General features: G+C 44.9%; 1 protein-coding gene across 2 annotated transcripts in view; it reads right to left on the reverse strand.

Annotated features, from left to right (window-relative positions):
• The window catches only part of F13A1 (coagulation factor XIII A chain), a 163,844-nt gene that overhangs the window by 4,350 nt on the left and 132,894 nt on the right, over nt 1-26,600 (reverse strand). For both annotated transcript variants that reach the window (XM_025445092.3, XM_035710518.2), the window contains exons 13-15: nt 23,036-23,323; nt 17,711-17,871; nt 4,031-4,167 (exon numbers count right to left, since the gene is read on the reverse strand). In XM_025445092.3, the coding sequence (XP_025300877.1) occupies nt 4,031-4,167; nt 17,711-17,871; nt 23,036-23,323 (586 nt within the window). The remainder of the gene's footprint in view (nt 1-4,030; nt 4,168-17,710; nt 17,872-23,035; nt 23,324-26,600) is intronic.

Raw genomic sequence — 26,600 nt, forward strand, 5'->3', positions numbered from 1 at the left:
TTTACAGTGATTAATTCAACATGAATACATGTTTTAAGACATTTATTTCTCAAGAGCTGGGTTATTTTTACTCTGATCCATTCATTCTTTCTTCCCTGGTTTCCCCAAGTGATCAATCAGAAACACTTTGCAAAATAGTTGTCTTACTTAAGGATCTGGCCTGGGGCCATGTAATGCAGGTGACTACTTCAAATAGAAACTATAATCCCTGAGCTTCATTTGTTATTGGCTCTTACTCATAAACTTGGCCCCACAATGATATTCATACATTCATCTCATACGTGTATAGATGTCTACTTAAGAGTATCACACAAAGATACTCATGCGTGAAGATATACATGCATGTCTAAGTATGCATTGACTTATAGAGAAATATGTACAGAAAGAGAAAAGAATCACTCACCCATATTGCTAAGTGGAGTAATACTGGAATAATCCTATTTGCCTGGGGATAGATGTAGTGATAAATGGTTCTCAGTTAATGTGCTGAGCTATCAAGATACGCTGGCCATTTATCATCTTGAATGCATGCAGGCAAATGGGATTATTATTACAATAAACTGCAACTATCTATGGGTTGTTCTCCATGTGTCTAGCCCTCAGCTTCTGTCCTACTTTGAGAAACTCAAAATTTAAAACAAAATCACAAAGTCGGGGAATTTTCCTCTTGGAATAACTTACTGAACCTGATCATTTTTTAAAGAGATAAATGAATCTAGAAGATGAATTATTTGATGTTCTGGAATTATCAAGTGCAGAAACTTGAAAGCTGAGAGTCTGTGGGGGCAGCACATTCAAGAATCTGAAATAGGTGGGAGGTGGTGGCAGAAGGCAGGAAGGTAAAGCATCTCGGAGCACAGTTGGCTCATCCCCTGAGCAAGGAGTGAAACAACACTGCTTTCCTCATTTCTAGTTCAATTCCCTGTTCTCTAGTTCCTTCTTTCCAGGCCCCCTGCTTTGTGTTTGATACCCCTTGCCTTCTAGGGCCCTGGCAGGATTGTGGGTGAATATGTGGGGGTAGCAAGTCCCTTGACTATTCAAGATGTGTATCCTGGGAAGGAATTTAGTCTTGTGAATGATTCTGTTTCTACACAATTGCTCTTTTTAAGGGTCCAAGTTGTTATATGGATCTGCCACTCTGAGATCAGATCTTGGCAGCCAAGGGTACCCTGGATGCTTGTAATTATCTGACAATATGGACGTGGGTGCTGGCTGGCTCAGGTCTTGGATACGAATGTGTGTGCTAGAGTCAGGAGAGACAGAGAAAGTAGTAGTTATCGTCAAAGTCCTGAGCCCACCCTGGATAGCAAATATTTTCTCTCTCAAGTTCTTTCCAATTTTTGACAGTCTCCGAGAAATAAAGCTACCCCTTGTATTGGAGAAGTCCACCCCCTGGATCTGGATTCTTATAAGAGATTGAGAACCTCACTTTCTGTCTGTTACCTATTTGACATAGACCAATGTGTTGGACGTAACTACCTTAAGGAAGAGTGTGGGCGGGGAATTTGCCTTGTGTCCATGTAAGGACTGGGCTCTTCCATCCTTTCCATGATTCCCTCCAATTCTCCCTATCCCAATGTCAGATATTAACAATAATCCCCTGTACACTCAACCCACTTGGAGCCCTATGCCTCCCAAATGGTGGGCCATTGCACCATGTGAGGACTAACCTTTCTTCTAACACAGATTGTCTCTTTTGATGCATTGGCTTGTGATCAAGGTGGGATTTTTGGCACAGCCAAAGTGTACAGGTAGCAGGAGGTTCCAATACCCTCAGATGAGGCTTCTGGGGTTACCATTTGAGAAGGAAAAATTGGATGCAGCGGGGGGTTGTTTTGAAGAAGAAACGTGTTTCACTTTGCCTGAATGATTCTCGCATCTGATTCGAGTGGGAAGGTGCGAGAAGGGGTGAGTGAGGCTGTCGTTTATGACGAAAGCAGGGCTACCACTGCTGACCTCTCCCTCTCACTAAGGATGATTTCTAATTTAATTCTTTTTTTCTTGCAACTTTCCTATTAGCACAGGAAGGGTTATGTTTTGTGCTTGCATTTTTTAAAAAGCACTCGAATTATTTTCTCTGTTGTTTATGGCATTCACTGGCAGCAGGAGTCTCTTAGACAATGGGATTGCAGAAGCTGTGAGCACTGTAATTTGAAAGAAATGCAGAGAGCACTTAGTGGGCAAATTGTTCTTTAAAGACATCCCATAAGGGGGGAAGTAGGCTTTGGCCTGGTCCCACAGATTCAGAGGAGGTAGCTTCCAGAAAGGGCATTAGGGAGATTCCTAACATAGCTGGTCATCCAGCATTTTCTGCAGCCCATCCACCTCCCCTTCTATGTTTCAGAAGTTCACCCCCACAGGAAATATGCTAGATTGATTGATGCTGACAGGGATTTATTTGTGGTAGAAATGAAAGTATTAAGCCTCAAAGATTGGGATCCATTCTGGGTGTCACACTTTAAGGAGCGCACTGACAAACTAGAGTATGTGGGGGAGGAGGGGAAGCTAAAGACACATTAGAGGTCAGGAGAGGTATAGAGAAGATGTGACAGTTGTTTGCAAACATTTGCAAGGCACCAGACGGAAAAGAGATGAGCTTTATCCTGTGCTGATCCAAATGGCAGAATTAGGATCTCTGGGTGGGATCAAAAGGTACACCTGGGTGGCTCAGCAGTTGAGCATCTGTCTTCGACTCAGGTTGTGATCCCAGGTCCTGGAATCAAGTCCCACAATGGGCTCCCTCCTCCCAGGGGGGAGCCTGCTTCTCCCTCTGCTTATGTCTCTGCCTCTCTCTCTGTGTCTCTCATGAATAAATAAAAATATTTTAAAAAAGGTAGAATTGTTTTCTAACAAGGAGAGCTACCTAACTGTGGAATGGGCTATCTTGCTGGGTGACACTCTTTGTCAGCAGAAGTCACAGAAGCTAGGAAACTGCAGGGCACAATGTGATGGTGCTAGGTGTGGAGGAAGCAGTCTCATTCATATTATCACAGAGTCTGAGGCAGTCGTTGGTCCCCTAAATAGAGAACCAAGTTTGCAAGTCTTTAGGCTCCTTTTTTTTTTTAAAGATTTTATCTATTTATTCATGAGAAACAGAGAGAGAGAGAAGCAGAGACACAGGCAGAGGGAGAAGCAGGCTCCATGCAGGGACCCCGATGCAGGACTCGATCCTGGGTCTCCAGGACCATGCCCTGGGCTGAAGGTGGTGCTAAATCACTGAGCCACCCAGGATGCCCCAGGCTTCTCTTTATTCTCCTGAAAACAACAGTTGTAGAGTGCTTGAATCAGGGAAATCTGGGAGGCGGGGCTGGGAGAAAGCCCTTGATAAGGGACATTTTTTAGCATCCTGCCTGACACATTGTAGGTACTCCATGGACATTAGTAGAATTGACACCTGAGGAGATAGTGCAGTAGAATACTTGAAACTCAGTTTCCTTTATTTTTTTTTTTAAAGATTTAATTTATTTATTTGAGAGAGAGAGAGAGAGAGAGAGAGAGCAAGCATAAGAGAGAGAGAGAGCATAAGAGAGAGACAAGCATGAGAGAGGGGGAAAAGGACCTGGAAGCAGGCTCCCTGCTGAGTGGGGATCTTGATTTGGGGCTCCATCCCAGGACCCTAGGATCATGACCTGAGCCAAAGGCAGACACATAACTGACTGAGCCACCCAGACACCCTTGAATCTGAGTTTCTGAATCAGCTTCCCTGAGTCTGAATCTGGGTACCTCTCTCTTGTAAGCTATGAAACTTGGGGCAAACCAGTCCACCTCTCAAGCCTCTGCTACCCAAAGGGAGATGATAATGGTACCTACCTCATTAGGGTGGTTTTAATGATTAAATGATGGAAGTGCCAGTCAAACCAACCTTACTTTTACCCCAGGACTCCTAGAAATGGCCAATAAGAAGGCGGCAGCTTCGCAGACATGTTCATTGGGTGTTAGATATAAGTTTGGAAAAGACAGAGAACACTAAGTCTTCCCACAATCCCACATCACTTGTCACCTTCTCAGTCCCCACTGAGATGTTCCTTACCGGAACATCTTCCTCATTGGCTTTATCACTCCAGGACCATCCAGGTGTATCCACACATTCCGCAGAGTTTCTTTCAGGGGATTGGTGAACTCAACTGTCACCACCATGTCAGAACCAACCATCTTGGCGCCACGGACCTAAGACAGAAGTTGGGGGGGGGGGCGGGCGGGGAGAATGCAGCTCATTAGCAGTGCATAAAACCTTTCCTGTTCTCCTGTGTCCTCAACCATTTTCACTTTTGCTGGTTTAACAGAATGGTTATTTTTTGGCGAAGGAACCAGTGTGATGAGGATAGCTGATTGCTTTGACTGGGGGATACCTATTGAGACAAAGATGGAAAATTACTAATTAGAATCACACTCTTTTCCTCATTATAAAAACCACCCTAATTAGAGCTCAGGTTAATAGCCGTGACCACCAGCTGCTCTTTATCAGCAGGAGGTGGAAGTGCATTTGGTGTAGCAACACATTTCCATGGTGAGGGTGGCCAGGCAAACTCTGCTTCTGGACAGGACTCAAATTTTCTGCCAGGATATGGGGGATTCCTGAGTTCAAGAGGAAGAGAATGCTCCAGGGGGCCTGATCCTTCTTACTTTTAGTCACACTAGAAAGAAAAGTATGGCCCTCATTAGGCCAATGAGGGAGTATCACCGTGGAACTTGAAGAAAAGGAATCTGAACACTAAAATAGGCAGAAAAAAAAAAACAAAAACAAAAAACAACTTCTCATCTGCAGTTACATCTGAGTCCAGGAGAATGTAAGGCCGTTTGTTGGCTAGTTTATCTATGACAAGTCTCAGAAATATTGGGTATTTGGCAAAGCATCTCATGAGGCGGCCAGAGTTCAATGTCAATTCAGCACTTAACTAGTAGTGGGGCCTTGGGTGACCTACTCAACTTTTCTGAGATTCAGGTTTCCTGTCTCAGAGACTGGACTGATGTTCCTATGGGGTCATCGATATGAAATGCTATTATTATTTACTCTTAGACTGTGTATACTAGGTGCCAGGAATGGTAGGTATGCTTTCTCCACACCACACAATGAGCTGGAAAACAGCCATGTGACTATGGGTTTTTTTTTGTTGTTGTTGTTGTTGTTTGTTTTGTAGCTATGTGTGCTGGCTGGATGGATCTGTATAAGCTTCACATAACTTGGGAACAAGATAATAATAATAGTTCTTACCTCATAAGAAAAGGGTAGAATGAGATAATGCATATAAAGCAACAAACACACTGTAGGGCACAAGGCAAAAGCTCCATACTTGATAGCTCATACTGTGTTTGGAATAGCAGAGCTCAAGGTAGTTTGTTTTACTCATCTTATATTTTAGTGCACTTTCAACTCCCGTATCTAGCCAGTGCCCAGCAAATAAATACTTGTGAAATTAGATGAACTGCTTAATTATGGAATTTCTTGACTGAGTTTCCCATGTAACAACTCAGCCATTACCATACCCTATTTCTTTAAGCAGAATATACTGTAGAAAAAAATCAGATGGAAGTGAGCCTTTCTTATGAACAGAGGCAAAGAGGAAGGACAATTCCCAGAGAAAAAACTCTCACTTACTGATTACAGTAAAGAATAAATCTTTATGGCTTTACCTTTAAGACACAGTTTGTGTCTAAATTTATGTCTGTGGGATTTTAAAAATCTATGAGAAAAATGAAAATTGCAGCCAATTCTCCTTGTTTATTACATTCAAATTAATGTCTGCTGGGTGGGATGGGGGCAGCACAGGGGTCAGAGGGATCAGGGGTGGAGCAGACAATGATCGTGGTGGTGACCGCAGCAGGTGTCACCAAGAGAGCATGGATCGTATGCCAAGCAGTGTGTCCAGTGCTTCACCGGTGGTCTTCAGCCTTCCATGCACACAGAGCCCACTGGGAAACTTTAAAATCATGGAGGTCTAGGCCCACTCCCAAGCAATTAATTCAGAATCTCAGGCAGAGCCTATAATAAGTTTAGTTTAAGCACTCCTGCTGATTTCTAGGAACCAACTTAGAAAACTGCTCCCCAGTTGAAAATCTTTGATGCAGACAAAACATTTTAGAAGACAGGCTGAAATTTTCACTTTCTTCCCAGATGTCCTGACTCCATCGATATAGATGTTAGAAATACAGAAGTGCATTATTAGAATACTCTGAGTACTCTTGGTTTAATCTCAAGTGTGGCCAACGTATTTTTCCTAAGTTGGAAAAAAATTTCAGAACACTTTCAGATTTTTAAAAATATAAGATAAAGATAATGTTTGCAAAAACTGTCTGAAGGGATCCCTGGGTGGCGCAGCGGTTTAGCGCCTGCCTTTGGCCCAGGGCGCGATCCTGGAGACCCGGGATCGAATCCCACATCAGGCTCCCGGTGCATGGAGCCTGCTTCTCCCTCTGCCTGTGTCTCTGCCTCTTTCTCTCTCTCTCTCTGTGACTATCATAAAAAAAAAAAAAAAACTGTCTGAAATGGAGAAAGTAGGGGCTGCTTCAGAGATGCTATTGTTAAAAAAATTCTGATCACTTTACTTTCAGAGGGGGAAATATTTTGGAATCATCTGCTGTATTCATGGAATGCTATTACAAGTAGGGACAGAAGCCCTTTATATATATACGTAAAAAAAAATCTAGTAATAGCTACTGACCCTTCCCCAACACAGATACACACAGTGACAAATACAAGACACATACACATCTCACATGTGGCTTTAGGGGATTCATTACAGAGTCCGAAGGTCTTTTGATGGACCTCCTCCCACCCATGGGCTCCAGCTGAAGAGTCATTTCCATATGGTAAGACTAGCTCAACAGAAAGATTCCAGGTCATTTTTGACACTGCTTGGGAAACTTAATGTTTGAAAGGCTGGCCCCTGTGCTTAGCCCTTCATTGGTGGGCTTTAGATCTGGCCATGATTTGAAGATTAAGCCTTCTCACATAACTTCATGCATCATGCCTAACCAGTTTTGGTTTAGATGTTATTTTTGCATCGAGCTGCTGCCACGGGCATGTAAATACTTGCCCGGGCTTCCCTGATCCTGAGCGGGCAGGAGGCCGGGGAGAGGTCGGGGGCTGAGAGGAGAGGTCTCTTCTCACGTTGTAGAGTGTTGCTTTTGCAGTTGACAAAGACTCAGTTTCCCTTTCCTGACATGCATCTCCTGCACCCAGAATGTAAATTTCCCTTGCCTGACTACTGAGATGATAATGAACCCAAAAGACTCAAACCAAACCAAGTATAGAAGCCTGCCTAACCTTTAACATCACTGTTTTCTGTTTAGGAAAATTAAGTGGAGATATTTTCCTCCCTTCTTTTGAGGAAAATGGAACGTACACATAGTATTTTCACAGCATGTGTTGACTTAAGTGAGGCACCATGCTGTGATACCTGCCAAATGCTGAGAAGACCATCGTGATGAAAATGCCCAAATCCAATTCTTTAAGGAATCTGCACTGTTCCCTTTTCTTTAATGCTGTGAAAATAATTCATATCATTGTAGTTCTGTTTCTGATTGTCTCGCTCTTATAAAAAGTTAAATAGAGGGATCCTTGAGCAATCCAGAGAAAATTCGTTCAGGAAGAAACTTTTCTGTGTACTCCAGAGAAGAGCCAGACAAAAGACTAAAGTGTGGGTCTTCCTTCATGACATCAAAATCTCTTCCACGTGTTTGATGGCCCTAATTGTTTTCAGTATCCCATTGAAAATATCTGGTTTTAAGTATTGACATGAAATATGATGCTTTTCCAAGTTAAACAGCATTCACCAATATGGACATACCAAGTTCTTGTCTTTTATACTACTTCCCGATAATGAGTCACTATTTTGATTCTTTTTTGAACGAGAAAGTTACTGGTGGGTGCACATACACATACATGTAAACTTTTGGAAGCAATTACTTTTTAGGAAATCACACGATCTCTCCAGTGGAGTATATGCTTTATAATATGCGTAACCGTGTTCAATACTGAAACTGAAATGAAGGAAAAAGTTTGAGGAAGAATGAATTTCAGTGGCAATATAATTCACACAATTTATTATTTCACCTCGTGGCCCTTACTTCAAGTGCCATCAATAATGTATTACATGTATTACTGGAAAATAAATTTTTTTTCTCCTCTCTAGCCTTGCTGGTAATAAGTAGTTTCTTATTTGTGAACTGTGCTCACCAGCACCAGCACCACCGCTGCTTCTAGCTAACTCACTTGGTTTAGCATTTACTACATAAAACGAATGGTTTTTTGGTCGTCAGGCGATGTTCTAAGTCTGCACAGTCTAATATGGTCGCCACAGGTGGCTATTTGAATTTAAATTAATTAAATTAGATTAAATTAAATTAAATTTAAAATTCGCTCCTTAATTATACCAGCTACATTTCAGGTACGCAATAACTCTCTGTGATTAGTGGCTATTATATTGGACTGTGTAGGTTTAGAATATTCCCATAATCATAGGAAGTTCTATTGGACAGTGCTGTTAAGTGATTTACTTATATTGACTATTTAATCCTCACAACCCTATGAGGTAGATGCTATGAGTCTTCATTTTACAGAGGAAACTGAGGCGCAGAGAAGTAATTTGTTCAAGTTCATGTGGATAATAAATAGGGGAAGTGAGATTAAATGCAGGCAATCTGGTGCCAGAGTCATTGCTTAACCACACCCCCCACACGGACTCTGATTAGTAACCGTGATAATAGCACCTCACATTATTTTTAGCATTTCCTTAGTAATGCAGGCATTCTGCTCATGTTTTACTTACGTTATCTTGTTTCATCAGCCCTCCTTATGGGCTCAGGGGCAAACATTTTCATTATCTTCATTCAATTGATGTCAATCTGACACTTGGAAGGTAATCAAAGGACCCAAGTTACAGAGCTAGTAAACTAGAAGAACCCAGATACAAATTTAGGTCTTTCCAACTCCAAAACATGCCTCTTTAAACACTACAGACACTGTCATCTCTGACAGCAGAGGCAAAAATAGTAACTTTTTTTTTTTTTGATGAAAATAGCTTCTTTATTTTCTGAAATCGACTGAAGAAATCATTCGCAGTATTACCTTATGTTATACCACTAAACTTCCAGGTAAGCACAATGATTATAACTTGACCCCGAACAAAATTTGAAAATATATGTGTAACCCAACTCTTTGTTTCTGACTTCATGGGGGAAAGAATCCAATTCCTACACCAGAGTAAAATGTGACAAGGTAGCCTTGGGACCTTGATATATTACTCGACGATAATAGGATTTTCTATTTAAGGTAAAGATAGAAATATCATTTTTAAAAATAACCAGTAGCCCAAACTGAGTGGGATCATATGAAGGTAGATAAGATTAATTATTTTTGATGTTTTACTTTGTGACTGTGTTTCTTTTTTAAGATTAAAAAACAACAAACGGGAAATATATAGAGAAAATTATATTCTAGGCGCCCCAGTTAGCAATGATTTCTCATTTTCATTCTCAAATACAGGTTGTTCAGTAGCTGTGCTGAGCAGGGAGCTGCAAATGCACACTTTGTAGTGGCAGGGCTCACAGACATCCTCTAGGACATGCTCTTCTGGCTGATGCAGCACATTCAGTGCCTGCTCCTCTGTGACAAACAAAGCAAGTAAAGTCACGGCTGGTGGTGCCCCACCTGGGACCCTTTGGGGATACATAGGCTTCACCTGCTCAGAGCCCCTCAAGATGGGTCCCCATAGACTGATGTATTTGTTTATCTCCACGGATTGATAAAACAGTGCCGAGGGCACAAGTGCAGTGGCTGGGCCACAGTGAGTGACCATAGCTGGGGACTTGGAGGGAGCACTGGACTCAGGGGTCAAGATCAGGGGCTGCCGCCAAGTTGACTTGGGCCAAGTCATCTGAACTCTCTGGGCTTTGATTCCCTGTGCCATTATTGGGAGGATTCAATGAGATATTATGTGTGAAATCACCTGGCCGAGCATCTTAATCATAGCACTTATTGAATCTAAATGCACCTGATGTTTAAAGGGAGAATATTATGTTGCCAGCGTGAGCACGAGAACCTCCTCACCCGTAAGTTCTCCTGTGCAGAGTGATGTGGATATGGTTTCTCAGGTAATGGAGTAGAGAGCCACCAGGAGAGGAGCTGCCAGCCTCCACCCACACTGGAAAGAGAAGTGGAAAAGCCCAGGTCCCCACACCCTGTCCCAGCCTCCCTGGTGACCTATGGTCCTGGTGATCCAGACATGCGACCCAAGGGAGGCTGGAAGAGACAAATATACTTGCTTGGACACACAGGAGGGAAAAATGGGTCAGGGTTCAGGGGACGGTTAGAACAGAGTCTTTGTTCTCATTTTTTTTTTTTCCTGGCTGGAAAGTCTCAGATGTGTAGGTTGTCACAGAACAAAATGAAACTGCAGGTAAGTCTCACAGCTTACCCAGTGGCTGTCGTTGGGGCGCTCCTTCCCCCAAGTGGCTTCCCAGTTTTACCTTCCCCTCCAGGATAGAGGCCTATGAATTGGGATGCTGGGGGAGCAGGGCTCAGGCTCTCTCCCCAGCACCCTTCCGCCTCGCTCTGCTCTGGTTTAGACTGAGGCTCTGGGGGCATGAGCAGAGGGGGGATGAAGAGGATTCGACACTTAACCTCAGTTAGTCGGTGAGCTCTGGTTAAAAACAGCTGATGGTGTCTCAAGTTGGAGCAGAGGTGAATGTGACACCGGTGCTAGGGTTTATCTGGGCAAGTTATGCAGGGGCACCTCTTTTTCAGGGTGGATGCTGCTCCCTGCATGGTGTGGCAAGTACTGAGTGGGTTGGATTTGGTTCCCCTTCTGCCTCTCCCAGGCTGCAGTCTGCAGCAGTGCAGGTGTAGGCCCCGGGGAAGGTCTTGGCACACACCGGGGCGGGGATGAGGGGTGGGGATGTTTCCTGTGTGACCTGTGTTATCCTCAAGGCTGCAAGCCCACAGTGCTGGGGCCCCTGCCAGTCAGTGCTAGTCCTGCTGGAGACTCTGCCTGTTGATGTCTGTGAATCACCTCCCTTCGTAGGCTTTATATATATGTGTGTATACATATAATGGAATATTACTCAGCCAAAACAAAAAAGAACAAAAGAACAAAATTTTGCTATTTTGTGGCACTGCAGAGCCCACCCACGCGAGAACAGAGCGGCAGCACTTCTGGAGCTGACCTAGGGCAGGCACTGCTAGAAGGAAAATCAGCAGTTTCTCCCCATTTCAGAGAAAAAGTCAATAAAAATGTTCTCGGTGTTGAGTTTTTCTCTGGTGATTTTTTTTTTTAAGCACTTGCTACAACTTATTTACAAAGTGGGCACCAAATGACTATTTGTTGAGTGAATTGAATACATGGTTGTATAAAAGAGTGAGTGACTAAAAGGGAAGAATCAAAGGGAAGAAAACTCTTTCAGCCAACAGAACAAATCAGCAAGGAGCACATGCATGCTATCATCTTGCTCATGCTGCTCTTGGCCAACACCTACACCGGTGGGGCCTGGGCCTACCTCGGGGTGGGGGGCCAGTGAGGCATGTCAAAATGCTATTTAAAAAAAGCTCAGAAACAGTCAATTGTTCTCATTTTAAATGTTTAAAAGATTTTTTCTTAATTTTAAATTTAAAAAAATTTAAATTTTCCTCATTTTAAATGTTTTAAAAGATTTAAAAAAATTTTTTAAAAAGTTAAAAATTTTTTTTTCATTTTAAATGTCTAAAAGATTTTTTAAATTTTTTAATTTTTTTTCAATTTCAATTTTAAATTTTTTAAATTTTTAAGTTTTAATTTTTTTATTTAAAATTTTAAAAAAATGTGTGCTCTTGGTTGTAATTTAAATTTATCTTAAATTTTTAGTTTTTGTTCTAATTCCAATGAGTTAACACATGGTGTGATATTAATTACAGGTACAACAATTCACACATCACCCAGTGCTCATCTCAATAGGTCTCCTTAATCCCCTTCACCTATTTCACCCATCCCCCCACCCACCTTACCTCTGGTCACCAGCAGTTTGTTCTCTCGAAACTATTTCTAGGTTTGTCTCTCTCTTGCTTTTTCCCCTTTGTTCTGTTTCTTAAATTGCACATATGAGTGAAATCATATGGTATTTGTCTTTCTCTGATTTATTTCACTCATATTTTCTAGCTCCATCCATGTCATTGCAAATGGCAAGATTTCCTTCTTTTTCATGGCTGAATAATATTTCATTGTATACACATACGTACACCCCCCCCCCCACATCTTCTTTATCGATTCATCAGTCGATGGACACCTGGGCTGCTTCCATATCTTGCCTATCATAAATCATGCTGCTATAAATACAGGGATCGTGGTTGTAATTTTCTTAATCACACATGTAGAAAGTGGTTATGTTTTCTCCTAGCGAAATTATCCCTAGTTTCTATGAGAAAATTAGTTCCATCACTGTTTTGTGATGTTCTGCAAAGGCTGTAGGATGTGTTCTACGTGATAATGCTAATGAGCTGTTTTAGAATGACACTTGGAAGAGTTTATTTCTCAGGTACTGAATGGAGGTCATCTGAGGGACACGTGAATGCCTCTGCTCTCTCAGTCTCATGGGCATTTGAGAGTGGTCTCCCTCCCATGAACATTCCACAGAGAACAGTGCACACACTGCACACCCTGTGGTCAGAGTTGATGCCACCAGGTGAGGTTATGTTCGCTATAGGCCAGAGGGCCACATGCTACCCTGAGCAATCCTCAGGGGTGTGCCTGCTGGTTTCTCAGGCATGGATGGGACCAGGCAGGGAGGGAGGCAGGGGACATTCATTACCAGGTCCTGGTATGGGCTAAGCATTCTCACAAGCATCACTGATGCTAATGTTCACAACTTTGAGTTTTGCATATGATTGTACTGAAGGATAAGAATAATTATTAGTGTGTATTCATTCTGAAAAAGGGGACACAGAGGTTCAAAGAGAGGATGTGTGTGAGACATACAGAGAGAGAGGAAGAAAGAGGAGGGAGAGGAGGGAGGAAAGAAAGAAAGATGGTGGCCGGGCACAAGTGGTCGAGTATGTACTAGGATTACCGTAGGTTCTTTATGGGGATTATTTCAGTGATCCCTCCCGGAAACCTAACAAGGCCAGTACTGTTACGGATCCATCTTACGTAGGAGGAGGTTGAATAATGATCCTGAAGCAGCCCATGTAGGATTATGAGCTCAGGAGATCCAACTCTAGCCACTATGTTCCTCTTCTCTGCAGTAGGGACTCTCGGTGTCCCTCTTAGTATTCTCACTCTAGTTGGCTAGAGGACCTGAAAACTGAAACCTTCACTGCTGAGAAGGGGAGAAACCCACCAGAAGACTGTCCCCATGTTATATGCCACAGATTGCAGGCAAGCCAGTCTCTAGCCTGGAGACTAGTCAGATTCTCTCTGTGCCTCATCCTCTCCAAAAAAAGTAGCTGTTCATTAAAAATCAAAATGGAGAGGTCTTTTCTTGGCTCTTACAACGATTAACACATGAAAAAAACTCTGTGTCTGATTTTAATAAAACATACTTTTCTCATCAAAATATTTTGATAGCACAAATAAAGAGAGGCGTGCTCATTAAAGTTTAATGAGTGTCTCTCTCTCTGCCATTTTCCACATGAAGATCATCCTCTATGACTCATGCATGGTGGGTGCTGAGAATAGTTAACTGGGAGCACAATTTAACCAAGTCCCAATCTTTGTTTTCACAGGGACAAATGCGGTACCAGACAGGGTCCATTAGGATGGAAATACATGTCCGATGACCCTAACTGCTTTGGTTGACAGTAACATGAGTTTAGACATGAGGGCTCAATATTGCTCCAAGCTGATCTTTATTTGCTCTAAAAGAGGAGCAAGGTAAGGACAGCAGCACACTGGCTGTCAGGCCACTCCAGTAGGCTTAGGCTGGGGACTCCTGGAAGAGGGCAGTGCCTTGGACAGAGGTTTATCTTCACTAATCTCCTGCTGCCAGCCTCGACTCCAGCCAGGGAAGGCTTTTTCGCTCTTTCCACAAGCTGTCTATCTCTCTCCTTGCCCTGGCTCCCACTTGCTCCTAGCTCTGGAGTGGTCTCTGCACCCATGTCTGCAGCTTGAGATGTTATCCATTCATTGAGGATCATCTATTGTTCTGCCAACTTGAGTTGTGATGCCTCAACCTGATGTGATCTCTCTTCCCTGAAAAAGCCACACTTTCCATGGGAGTTCCCACGTGAGAGCAGTATAGCCTTGGGGTTATCTGCATGGACCTCTGGTCAGAAAGACTCCAGTCCTCCCCTGACCAGCACATGATCACAGGCAAGTCGCTCATGGACAGAATAGTGACCATACTAAGAATGGCCTCCACATGCTCGGTGTTGACTTCTATCAGGCCTTAGGTATCCATCAGCTCATTAGATACTCACAACAATCTATTAGGTGAGTATGGCAATTTTGCAGATGAGAAAACAGTTGCTATGAGAGATTCAGTGATGTGTCCAGGCTCATACACGCGAGAAAGCAGGCTTTGACCTCAGGGCATTTGGTCCCAGAGCCCATGTCTGGACTGCGATGCTACCATCCACTCTGTTTTCTCATCTGTAAAATGGGAACTCCAATAATACCCACCTCTAGGATGGTCATGAGGCTTAACTAAGAAAATTCAAGAGAAGTACAATAATCTAGAGCTCAATGGCTCCTAGTTGCCATCATTGTCATCACCACGTGCTGGTCTCATGCCTCTCCTGCCCCCAAATGAACGGGGGGGGGGGATGGTCATGTCCTCTTAACCCTTCATCTCTCACGTGGGGTCATCCCGTACCCAGCACATTCATCACAGTGACCAGCACAGAGAGAGGGTCTGTCTGCTGTGGGCCTGACCCAGGCTCAAAGAGATTGACAGACGGTTCTAACGTCTTCCTAGAATTTGAGGACATGGGTCCCAGGTAACTGTGGACCTCTGAGCCATTGGGCTTCTGTGCTTTCATGGCCTTTACCCCCTTGCCTACTCCTGCTTTAGACAAGTCATTCAACCCTTCTCCCTGAGGTTTTCTGAGCAAAAGTTGATTACACCCTTTTCTTCTTTTTTCTCTCTTTCCCCTTCCCTCCCCTTCCATCCCCTGCCCTCCTCTCCTCTCTGCTCTCTCCTCCTATCTCCTTTCTTCCTTTCCCAGTTCTATCCCCTTCCTCCCTTCTCCTTCCTCCTCTGCTTCTCTCTCCTTCCTCTTCTCTCCTCTCTCCCTCCTTCCTCCCATCTTCTACCCTCCCCCTCTCCTCTCCTCCTCCTTCCCATTTCCCTCCCCTTCTCTTCCGCACCCCTCTTTCCTCCTCTCTCTCACTCCCCTTCTCTACTCCCTCCATCCTTCCTCTCCCCTCCCCTCCTCTTCTCTCCCACCATTTCCTTCTTCTCTCCTCTCCTCCACCATCTTCCCTTTTCTCTCCCCTCCTTTTTATCTTCTCCTTTTCCTCTCTCCTGTTCTCCTTTCCTTCCTTTTCTCTCTGTCTTCTTTTCCTCTCTCAGTCACTCTCAGGAAGATCATATCTCCAGTAGGCCAAGCAGCATCTCAGGAGCTCAGCCCAGGAGCCAGTGTTTCTGGACTCAGAGCCCCTCACAGCTCGGTGCCATCCGAGTGGCTTTTAGGGTGTGAGGTGCTTTATCCAGGAGCACCTCTTCCCTCCTTTGGATTTAGTTCATTCTTGGGGGTGGTCTGATTAATGAGGTTAGTGATATAGGAGCAGCTGAGGTGAGGATGCTCCTGCCTCCTTTCCTGAATAAACAGTACTGGGCAGAAGCCAAGGTTTCCATTTCACTCAGGCTGGAGTTCTGCTCAAATGACTTCTAAATAAGTTTCCTCCAGGAACAACATTCTCCATACTTTTACGGAAATAAAAATAAAAACAAAACAAAACAAAACAAAACATAACTTTTAAAGGACAGTTCCCCTTCCCAGGTTACTCAATTTGTGTGGCAGAGGGCATTTCCATTCTGCCCCAGAGGATTTTCAGTGCTCCTTAAGTAAATCCAGAAGACAACCAACAAATAATCCTTCACATTAATAATGTCTAAAAGATGAAAAGTATTAGTCGCCTTTATACATTTGGTTTATTGTCAGCGGTGCAATTAAATTCTACCTTAGGCTGTGGCTTGAGCATCCCGTAGCTTGGAGGGGCTGTCTCCTGGCCCCTTCAGAGGGACAGGTCATTGGTTCATAATGAAGTGGAGCATGTAGGCCCTGCCTCAGGTGGGGCAGGTCTCCCAGGGAGCACCCGTCATTGTTTGGGGGAGGCTGGTTACAGTACCAGCACCTTACACTACTGAATTCTCACAGCACTACTGGCCCCTCTGGAGGAGTCCTATGCTACCCTCTATTTGCAGTTGTTTCCTGTTCTGCCAGCAGACCCTGCATGACCTCATTTTTCAATTATCCTCTGAGGCCTGTTATTGGATGGTGCTGTGATGGGCCGTGGGCGGTGCTTGAGAGGGAAGCCCTTGTGATGACTTAAGTCTTTCTCAAAATGAAGGACCTGGGCTCTCTCTCTCAATGGGCACGACTTGTCTGTGTTTGGGTGAGCCTCGGCCTGGGGTGACTCATTACACGGTAGTCATGTGCCATCTGCACAGTGCTAGGCCCATTGACAGCTGCCCTGCTGAATGCCACACAGCAGTCATTAGCTTTACAAATGATTCACAGCAAATGATTCTTAACACCCAAGGCTTGCTGTCCCTCTACCCCTGTCACCTCATTTAAAACATGCTCAACTTGGTAAACTTTGATTGTCAGTTTAGAAGAATGAAGCTTAAGATCTATGCTAATACTTCGGGAAAAAAAGTTCTCCAGCAACTTGGGAAGGCCTCTAATTCCTGATTAAGGCTGACGTAAGGTGTCATACCCCAAGGACATGGATGGAGGCCTGGGTTTCTGCTCACAGGACAGGAAGGTGTCTCAGGGTGTGGCTACCCATGTTGTCAATGCTCCTGAAAAGAGGGAGCCAACAGGTTGCCATAGTTGGCTTTCATTTCCATCCATCCTCAGCCCTCTTCTGCCAAGTTTCTTTGAACCATTTGGCTAAAGATTTCTTGTGGTAAATGGAGAGACAACATTAAAACTACTAGCCAAATGGGCAAAATAATGTATGGTGATAGATGTCAGAAAGCTGGTTATCTTGGTGATGGGGGGAAAGAGTTATTGGCTGGAAAAGGCATGAGGGAACTTTCTGGAGTATTGGGAATCCTCTATGTCTTCCTCTGTCTTGTGGTTGCAAGGTGTAGACACATATAACAACTCACCGTCACCAAGCTGACATCTCAATGTGTACATCCTACTGTATACAGTTATATCTCAATGAACAACAGTCCCAAATGCAGGTGGGAGATTATTCCAGTGGTTTCCATTTCATGACATGCCTGACCCACTTTACTCTGGAAACACTGAAATTCTATCTGTATCCATTACACATCCTTATCTTCCTCCCCAAGTATGTTTATACCCACAGGTTATATTTATATCTGCAGCCACATCTATATATTTAAATCTGGAGAGGAGAGAAAAGTGTTATATGTGTGTGTCTATATATAGGGCAGTTTACTTCTTTCAAAGAACAGGAGGATCTTAGCTCCCCCTCCCTTTTTTTGAGCAGGACACACATTCATACACACACACACACACACACATGCATATGCACACACACTCAGCCTGGATGCCTAATCAACAACTTGCCTTTCTTTCTCCCTTGCCTGAGATGGTAAAACTGACCTTGATGATGAGCTGGGGGATCGTCAGCACGGTGGACTTCTGCTTGGCCAGAATATCCTTGGACTCATTGACACGCGCTGTGACAAAGAAGTGCAGGTATGCTTGCTCTAGCAGCTGGCCCATGTACTCGCCCGCTCTGATCAGCACCTCCTCTCTCTTGACTGGCAGGAAGAGAAACAAACACACAGGGCATTAGGACCTGGTTTAGATCTGCTTGACTTTGTTCGAGTGCCCCATGTTTTCCACAGAAGCTCAGCATCCACCAGAAGCACAGCAAAGGTGAAGGGCGAATGGAACAGACTCAATCCACAACAAAGTCTCCTGCTTCTTGGGTAAAACAAGAATGTGCTAGAAATTTAATATTCAGTAAAGCCTTACTAGAGAAAATGTGTCAATTTTTCCAAACAGTGCTTTTGCTGTTGTGAAAATGCAAAGCCATGACAGAGATGTTTAAAATCAAGGACTGAGAGGTTTTAACCTGTGGCTGCTTTGAGTTGACCAGGGACAATTCCAAGATGCCAGATATGGAACAGTGAGACTCAAGGCCAGCAGTCCATGTGCCTTCCCCTCGTGCAACAAGAAACATCTCCCCTAGGTCGTAGGCCACCCTTGAGCAAAACTGTCAACTACCTAAACCTTTTCCTTGTAGTGCTCCACATGTTCTTCCCAGCTTTTTCTGTACCAATCTTACATGATTTTTCTGTTTAAAAGAAGCCTTTGAAACTATTTTTTTTACCCTAGGCATTCAGCTCTCCCACCCCCTTCTTATTTGCAACTTAAAAAGACCTCTCTGCCAAATGCCTGTTTCCTCAGGTCACTGATGCTGGCTGTGTTGAGGACAGGCCAGTGAGGATGCCATTTGGAGTCTGGGGAGTGGTCCAGGCTCTCCTCCGTTCACCATCTGGGCCGAGGGCGGGAATACTATCTTGTGGCTCTGAGTACAATAGTGAGGTTCTGTTCGCTGCACTGCCCACTTTCTCTCTCGCTCTCATTGCCCACTGCCCAGAATTCAAAAGCAAAGGGCCAACTTCTTCTGCAGGCTGAGCCCTGGCCATGGTGTAGCACCTACTGTGCCTGCTCAGAGCCAGGTGCTAGCGCTGCGTTGACAGCCGACCCAGCAGGGAGATGGGTGGCTCACACCTCCATCCCCAACCATGGAACACAGGCTCTGTAAACGCTCACGAATCGAACATCTCCTCCACTGCTTCCCTGTCCAATGTCTGCCTTTTGCCAAAGATTCCTCCTCCCTGTGGAAGTTACTGAAGGCAAGATTCCCATGGTCTATAGCTGCAGGGGATAGTCCCCAGGGAGCAGCAGTCCTGAAATGAGGACAAGGTACTGTGTAGGGTGAGCCAGAGCTCAGAGAAAGTCCCCTGACTTGTCAGCCCACAGGCAACGGTGCATCAGGCTATGCTCAACATCTGCTTCAAAGTCTCCTCACAGATGAATACGTGCTGTGACTGCCTCCAGCCCTTTAACAGAAGAGTTCTTAATCCTGGCCATATATCACAGTCACTCGGGGACATTTAAAAACCCTCTCTGTTGAACCCCACCACAGACCAATTAAATCATACTTTTGGAGGTTGAGACCCAGGCATTATTTTAAAAGTTGCTCAGTTGACTTCAATAGCAGCTGGGGTGGGGAGGCACTGCTCCAACAACCAGGAGGCTCCCCACAGAATCGGCTCTGTAGAAGTCTTGGTTCACGTGGAAGGTATGGCCCTTCCAATCCAGGCGCTTGCTGCTCAAAGTGTGGTCTGCAGACCGTCACCTGTGAGCTCATCAGAGATGCAGGTTCTCTGACACCCACCCCAGCGTAGGATCTGCTGTTGAATAAGATGTCCACATGATGCATATTCCACTTTGAGAAGCTCCCAGAGACAGGAGGATCTTGGCTTAACCTTGGCCCTTCAATTCTGCTTTTTTGACTGACCTGTTCATACTGCCTTCTTTGGGCCCAAGCCTGGATCCTACTTCCTCTGTGGCTCCCCTGGCAATTAATCGTGCAGACACATAAGACTCCATCCCTTGACTGGGTACAACCTCAGATGAGCCCAAGGGGCCTGTTTTTCATGCCCTCAACTCTGAAAGGATGGAGTGGCAAATGGTATGCATTGAAGAACATGTGTTTTGTCTCTAGCTGCCTCCAGCAGCAATAAAAACCCAGACTTCCTCTGATTATTACCGGGGTGGGGGGGGCGCGGGGGGGTGGGTGGGCTGTGTTTGACCACTGGGTTCCTTGAGGCTGGCGAAATATGCTTGACTTCTTTCTACCAATCTTAACAGAGGCCTTTGCTACCTTTATAATGTTGGCACCAGGACATTATTCTCTGGGGTGGAACATTCTCTAAATCATAGCACTAAGGAAACTGGGCTGTGCTTCCAAGCCCAAGAGAACAGTGCTCCTGAAATAGTATGTTATGTAAGTGCTGTGTTTTGCCACTGCACAAGAAATTGTTCTAGATAAAGTTTATTAAACGTGGCAAGAGAAAGAAGAATAGGTTTTCATTCTATGAGTGGTGGAGCTGGGCTCCTGCCAATATCATTTACTGTGTCTGGGGAAAGCCGAGGGAGACACAGACAGGAGCTGCCTCATCTCTTTTTCCAAAAAGCAAAGAAAACTAAATATAGCCAGGTGGAAACGATAGCACCTTTGAAGGTACTGGAAGGTTTAAGTTATTCAAATCTTCCAAGCTGACTCTAGCCCACACATTCTCTTTAATCATCAATCTGGAAAGAATGCCTCCCATTCTACTTGGAGAACTTTCTTTGCAATAGAGCCTCCTAGGAGTGTACTCTGACCTGCTTGAGCAAGGTCTAGAATCAAGTGGCTTTTCTGCAATATGTTGCAATTTATTTTATTTTATTTTTTGCAATTTATTTTAGCTTGCAAACTGCAATCTGCATACAGTTCATTCCACCTGGTCAGCTGACCCGAGGTCAGCGACTGAGAGGGTTGATGTATCATGCCATTCCAGCCCTCTAGCTCATAGAAGCCCATTTTCTTATTGGATTAGGGAGAAAAGGTGGAGGAGATAGAGAGATGGGACTCTTGTGAGGTGGGAAAGGACGGTGCATAGTTAAGCCTAAGTTAGATCATGCCTCATTTCTGCTTCAAACCCTCTAATGGCTCCTCTGCTCACTTGGAATCAAAGCCAAAGTCCCTACAAGGGCCTACAGTTCTTTACGTGGTCTCCACCTACCACTCGCCCTTATCACCTTTGCTCCCAGCTCTGGTTTCCTTGCTACTCATCGAACACATCAAACATGCTCTGGCCTCAGGGCCTTTGCATTTACAGCTTCTTCTGGCTGTGAAGCTTGCTCCTTCTGTCAGGTTTCTGTTAAATGTCACCCTGTTAGAGAGCTTTTTTCCTGACCACCCCATCCCCACCAACATTCCCTCCCTCCTTTACCCTGCTTTATATTTCCTTATTATGTGTGTAACTATACTAAATGGTACTTTGTTATTGTCCAGCCCTATCCCTAAGACCACAAACCCCATGGGGATTGGCACTTCTGTTGTGTTCATTGCTGTGTCTCTAGCACAAAACAGCATCTAGACATTAAGCTCACAATAAAGGTTTGGGGAACCAGTCTACAACCCTGTGACGTGGGTGGTATTATTCTCACGTAGGGAAGAGCTCAGATTGCTTAAGTAACTTGTGTAGGGACACACAGCTGGAAGGTGACATAGTCACACCTAAAAGCCTGATTTGTCTAATTCCAAAGCTCAGTTTTTGAGGGCTTTATACCCACTACTCTTGTCTTTAAGTAGTACCTTTCCTACCTTGAAGGATAAGAAAAGTGCTAGATCTCTTAGTATCAAACAAAAACAAAAACCCACAGTGATTTCTTAATTGTTAATCACATTACTGTAGCTCCGGAGACTTATTCCCCTAAGGTTGGGCACGTTTCTTAGAATTAGGATGTTTAGGAATAGTTCTGCATTTTTATGGGAATATCTTTTTAAAGCCTCACAAGAGTGCTCACTGCAGCTGGGGATAGCCACTGACTCCAGAAAGCTTGAAAACAACTGGGATGTGTGAGCTGGTCATCGTGGGGGGCAAGTCTTGCTTGCCTCCACATTGTAAAACTTATTATTTGTACACCTTTAAATTTTTTTTTCTTTTTCTGTGCCACATGTCAGGTCAACAGAAATCCAGTGCCCTGAAGTGTTCAGGTCCTTTCCAACCTGCTTTAACTTGACATGCATGACCGGGAGACTAGTTTTTCCTAGTTAACTCATTTTACCAATTATGTGACCAACCTTCGTGCCCTTACATGCCAGTACCCCAAGATATAAGATTGACCAAAATTGCAATCCCCAATGCAAGCTGAGGCTTGATGAGCCCAAGCCTACTTAAAATATTCTGAATTTTTATAGTGAAGGAGATGCTTTTGAAGGGCATATATTCAAGGGAGGATGGATAGGATCAAGGACAAGAAAGGGATCCCATGAGAAGTGGCAGAGAGAAAGAAGCCCTTCAGAGGCTCTTGACAGCGCATCCTGAGTCTCCAGTCTCCTCTCCCAAGGATGGGCTCTCCCTCCATCCCAATATATCAGCAGGTGAGTTTTCAGAAATGGCCTGTATGCAGAGCTTCGATTCTTACCTTCTAAATGGTAAAGCAAAACACATCATTCCTGCTGGGGCAGCCCCCCAAAACTTTACCTGACTTGCAGGGAGGGATGCCAGTGTGCTTTCTGACACAGATGCTTCACAAACCTTTCTGGGCACTAAAATCCCCTTGGGATCTTGTTACAACATAGATCCTGGTCTAGCAGATCTGGGGTGGGGCCTGACAGTCTGCATTTCTAACCAGCTCCCAGAGGATGCTGATGCTTCAGGTCTTTGGCCCACACTTTGAGTAGCAAGAAGTTACCTTTCATTTTCATGACTCCTGGGGCTCTAGGCTTTGAAAGTTTCCTTGTTCACTTCTATGCATGAGAGATGAAGATGAAACTTGAGGCTCCTCTGGAGAAAGGAGGTTCCCTTATGTGGTTCACATTCCTGAGCTCTGGGCCAGAACTTTAACTGATAGGAAGGTGTTTTTATTTATTTATTTATTTGAAAAAGAGAGGAGAGAAGGAGCAGAGGGAGAGGGAGAGAGAATCTCAAGCAGACTCCCCGCTGAGTGTGGAGCTGGAATCGGGGCTCGACCCAAGACCCTGAGATCATGACCTAAGCTGAAATGGAGAGTCAGATGCTTACCCGGCTGAGCCACCTGTGCACCCCTGACAGGAAGTTATGACTGAGTGACAGCACCAAGCCAGACAGGGAGGCAGAGAAAAGTCCCCGGGAGAAGAACCCCCTTCTGTTAGCTTACAAGACAAGGGCTCCAGTGTCACTTCAAATGTCTCCTTCTTGAATTCCGTCTTGGAGACCCCGGTGTAGAAGACGATGTTGCCTGAGAGATAGGCTAAGAGCGTGTAACGTCTGGGGCTGTTGTTCTGGAAGGTGATGGTGAGCTTGAAGTCTCTTCCCAGCACGGCATTTTCCACGTCAAAATTCATGTCCACATCCGATCTCGGTTTAAGGATGCCTTCGATGTTGAGAGGCTTTTTAGCCCCGTACATCAGGGCAGTTTCTAGGGCCAGCCTCTCTTCTTCTTGGCCTAGGAAAGATGCAGAGATAATGATAGGGGGAAAGAAACGCAATCCATCAAAGAGAAATTAATAAACACACTGCGCTCCGGGCACTGTGTGCTGTCCTCGTCAGGTTGCCTCCGTAAGCCACACCACTGCCCTTCCAGACAGGTTTCATCACTATTCCTATGTTACCAAGTCTGCAAAATCAGGTTTCCAGAGAACTGTGACCTGTCTGGCTTGAAGAATTAGGCGGCATCGCCGGGGCTTATCTGAAAGGGGGGTTGCTAAGGGGCTTGCTCTCTGGGTGGTCTTTCTACTCCTGCTCCTTCTGTGGGTGGCCCTGGCATGATAGGGGGAAGCTGACACAAATAGGTTGTCAATTTGCTTCTCTCCCCAAATCCTAGCTAGAATTTGAGGCTTTCTAAGCAAAGAGTTTGGCAATAGTTGTGTCCTGCCATTCCCCCTTGTGCTATATGAGTTTTCTCCTATTCGTGGATCTTTCTGATAAGATCTGTCTCTCTTTCCACCGGGGCCTGTCCCACTTGCTCCTGTTGAGCTGACCCCTGGGTAGCTACTGTCCGGCCTTCTCCTCCTTCCTCTGCTGCCATCTGCCCCCCGGCAGAGTGTAGAGATCCCTTTATCCCAAATAGTGCACCGCCCCATACACTCAGACCTGGCAGGTCATTAATAAGCCCTCCCTGCCCAAGGGCTCTAAGGTCACATTCCCTTGGGGAGCACCAGGTTGTCTAGTGCCTCCAAATGTTCATTGCATTGATTATAGCCCATCAGATGCTCTGAGATTGAGTCCTACGGTGAGGAGGCTTAGATAACATAAGACTTCCCAAACTCATGTGACATGGAACACATTTTTTTTATTTTTGAGGGACACCTATTGGCATCTGGTGGCACACCAAAATTCTAATGCAGTTTGAGATGTGTATGCTGTTTTCAGGAAAAGGTCTTCTGTGGGATTTTCAGAGTGGTGGTGGAGGAGATGCAGGTGGGGACAGGAGAAGGGGTGAGCCCTGGAAGAATCAAACAGCAGCTTTGTGCAGATGTGGAATCAAGAAATACAGGTACAAGTCGGGCCTCAGAGCTCACTCCTGGCTCCGTGCTGGGCTGATGTTCCTTACAGAGCCCTGGACAAAAGGCTCAGCTTGAGGGCACAGGGCTTGAGAAGGTATGGAGAGAGTCTCTCTTCTGTTTACCACCTGAATACCTTTGGGGACATCTTAGTGCATCGAGGAAGACACAGAGGCAAATTCTTGGACTTGTAAAAACTAGTCATGGGAATGGCTAGCAAAAAAGGAATCACTTGGAAATAAAACTGTGAGCTTTTAAATTTGTTAATTTTAAGACAATGTCTTCTACTTTACTTAGCCATGAAATGCAATGCAGATGAAGAAGTCAATTGATAGCAACAGCTATCACAGAGAGCGAGCTCGGTGATAGGTATCGTGGTGAAGTGCGTACTGGGCATTGTCTCATTTAATCCTTGGACAACTCTACAAGGCAGACACTGTTGTTACCATCCAAGTCCTTGTTTTTTTAAAAAAAGGGGGAAGGCACCGACATCAGAGGGTTGTTAGGAGGCTTAGAGGTAGTGCATGCATAAGAACTGGCAGCTACTAGTGCTCTGCAGACAGAAAATGCCAGGAGCTGTTGCAAACAAACGTGAATATGCGTGTGTGTATTAACAATTTCTCTGATTGTCAAGATTGCAAGAGTGTGCCAGGAACAATTGGTCTAAGACAAGCATTGGCTAGAGCACATGTTTGCAGATCAATAGGAGGGAGATATTATCTCCCTATCAAGGGAAGGAGGGGCTATGACAAGGAAAATTCAGTGAAGTATTTTAACAGAAAGCACCTGGCCAACAGCTCCTCGGGAGAGCATTATTGATTATCACTTTGGATGGGGACCAGATATGCATTTAGACAAAATGCAGGAGGGGAACACTAGCAGTAAGGCCCTGGTCAGAGAGATGCCACCTGCGGGGAGAGAAGCCGAGCTGACCCAGAGGAGGGGAAGGGGCAAGTGGTAGGCTTGTGGTGAGCCACGAGAGACTTTATATTGTGTCATAGACAGAGGAGCCCCTGGCTCCCCTCTGGGGACCAGCCTGCAAGAGCAGGAGCTGCCAGGCAGTTGTTCAAGAAGCACAGGCCCAGAAAGGAGGCAGGCACATCAGGGTTTCCCCAGAGCTCTGCAGAATTCCCGTCTCTCTGCACTTGTGCTTTATGGCTCTGACATCTTACATAATTCAGGGCCATGAATTTAGTGTTGTGGGAGAATGATCTAAAGCCAGATTACATTTTCTGAGGTTTCTCTGTGGCTTCCAGGAGCAAGGTCAAAAGCATCTTTCCGCGAACCCGGATGTAATGAAAATGCCCTTTTATGTTTGTTAAGTTTCTTCTCATTGCTCAGGTGTTAGCTCAAATGTCACCTTCTCCGAGAGCCCCCCTTCTATTACCCTGTGTAATGTGTCCCCAAGCCCAGGCCTGTCATCTTTCACTAACATATATTACCTGATTTTCTGTCCTCTTCCCAGCATTTGACACTGCATGACATTATTTTCCCCACTGGGACCCATCTCCATGTCCCCAGCACCTACAACCACCCTGGCAAAGAGGCTTTGAAGGATCAAGGTTTGGAAAAGCACTTCGCTTTCATCCAGAGACAAAACTTTCATCTTCATGATAGATACTAAATAGTTCAGTTTGGGATGTGTGATGTGCATTTAAATTCACCTGTGCAAGTGCCACCTGCAGTACCATTCATTTGACTATTTGGTGTTACTTGAGACACTATGATGTCCAAGCACTGTGCTAGGCTCAGATGAGAAGCACAGTGCTCCCCTCACGGGTCTCAGGGTCAAGTGCAGAGGGATCACTATGCATGTGTCCATCACAGAAGCCGGGTCAGACATTTGCATGTGTGTCAGGGAAATGGGGGGGAGACTCAACACCACCTGGAGCCAGGGAAGTTTCCTTGGAGAGGTTTTTGTCTCTGCAGTGAGAGCAAAGGAAAGAAGAAAGTGGCAGCCTGGGTCTCTGGAGGACTGTCCGCAGCTCTCCTGGCTGGTGCTTGGGATGCCTGTGGATGTGGTCAGGAGGTGCACTGGAGGGGGGCCCAAAAGGCAAATAGCAGAGCTTGGTGAGGTCTGATTGAAATGCCCTTCAAGGCAACAGAGAACAAGGACTTTGAAGCAGTGCAGTAACGGGCACGAATGATATATTTTAAATATGTCACTTTAACAGCGATGCACAGGTTAGACGGAGGGAAGGAGAAGATGTGGAGGAAAGG

Source organism: Canis lupus, chromosome 35 (genome assembly GCF_003254725.2).
Source record: "Canis lupus dingo isolate Sandy chromosome 35, ASM325472v2, whole genome shotgun sequence".
NCBI classification, from domain to species: domain Eukaryota; kingdom Metazoa; phylum Chordata; class Mammalia; order Carnivora; family Canidae; genus Canis; species Canis lupus.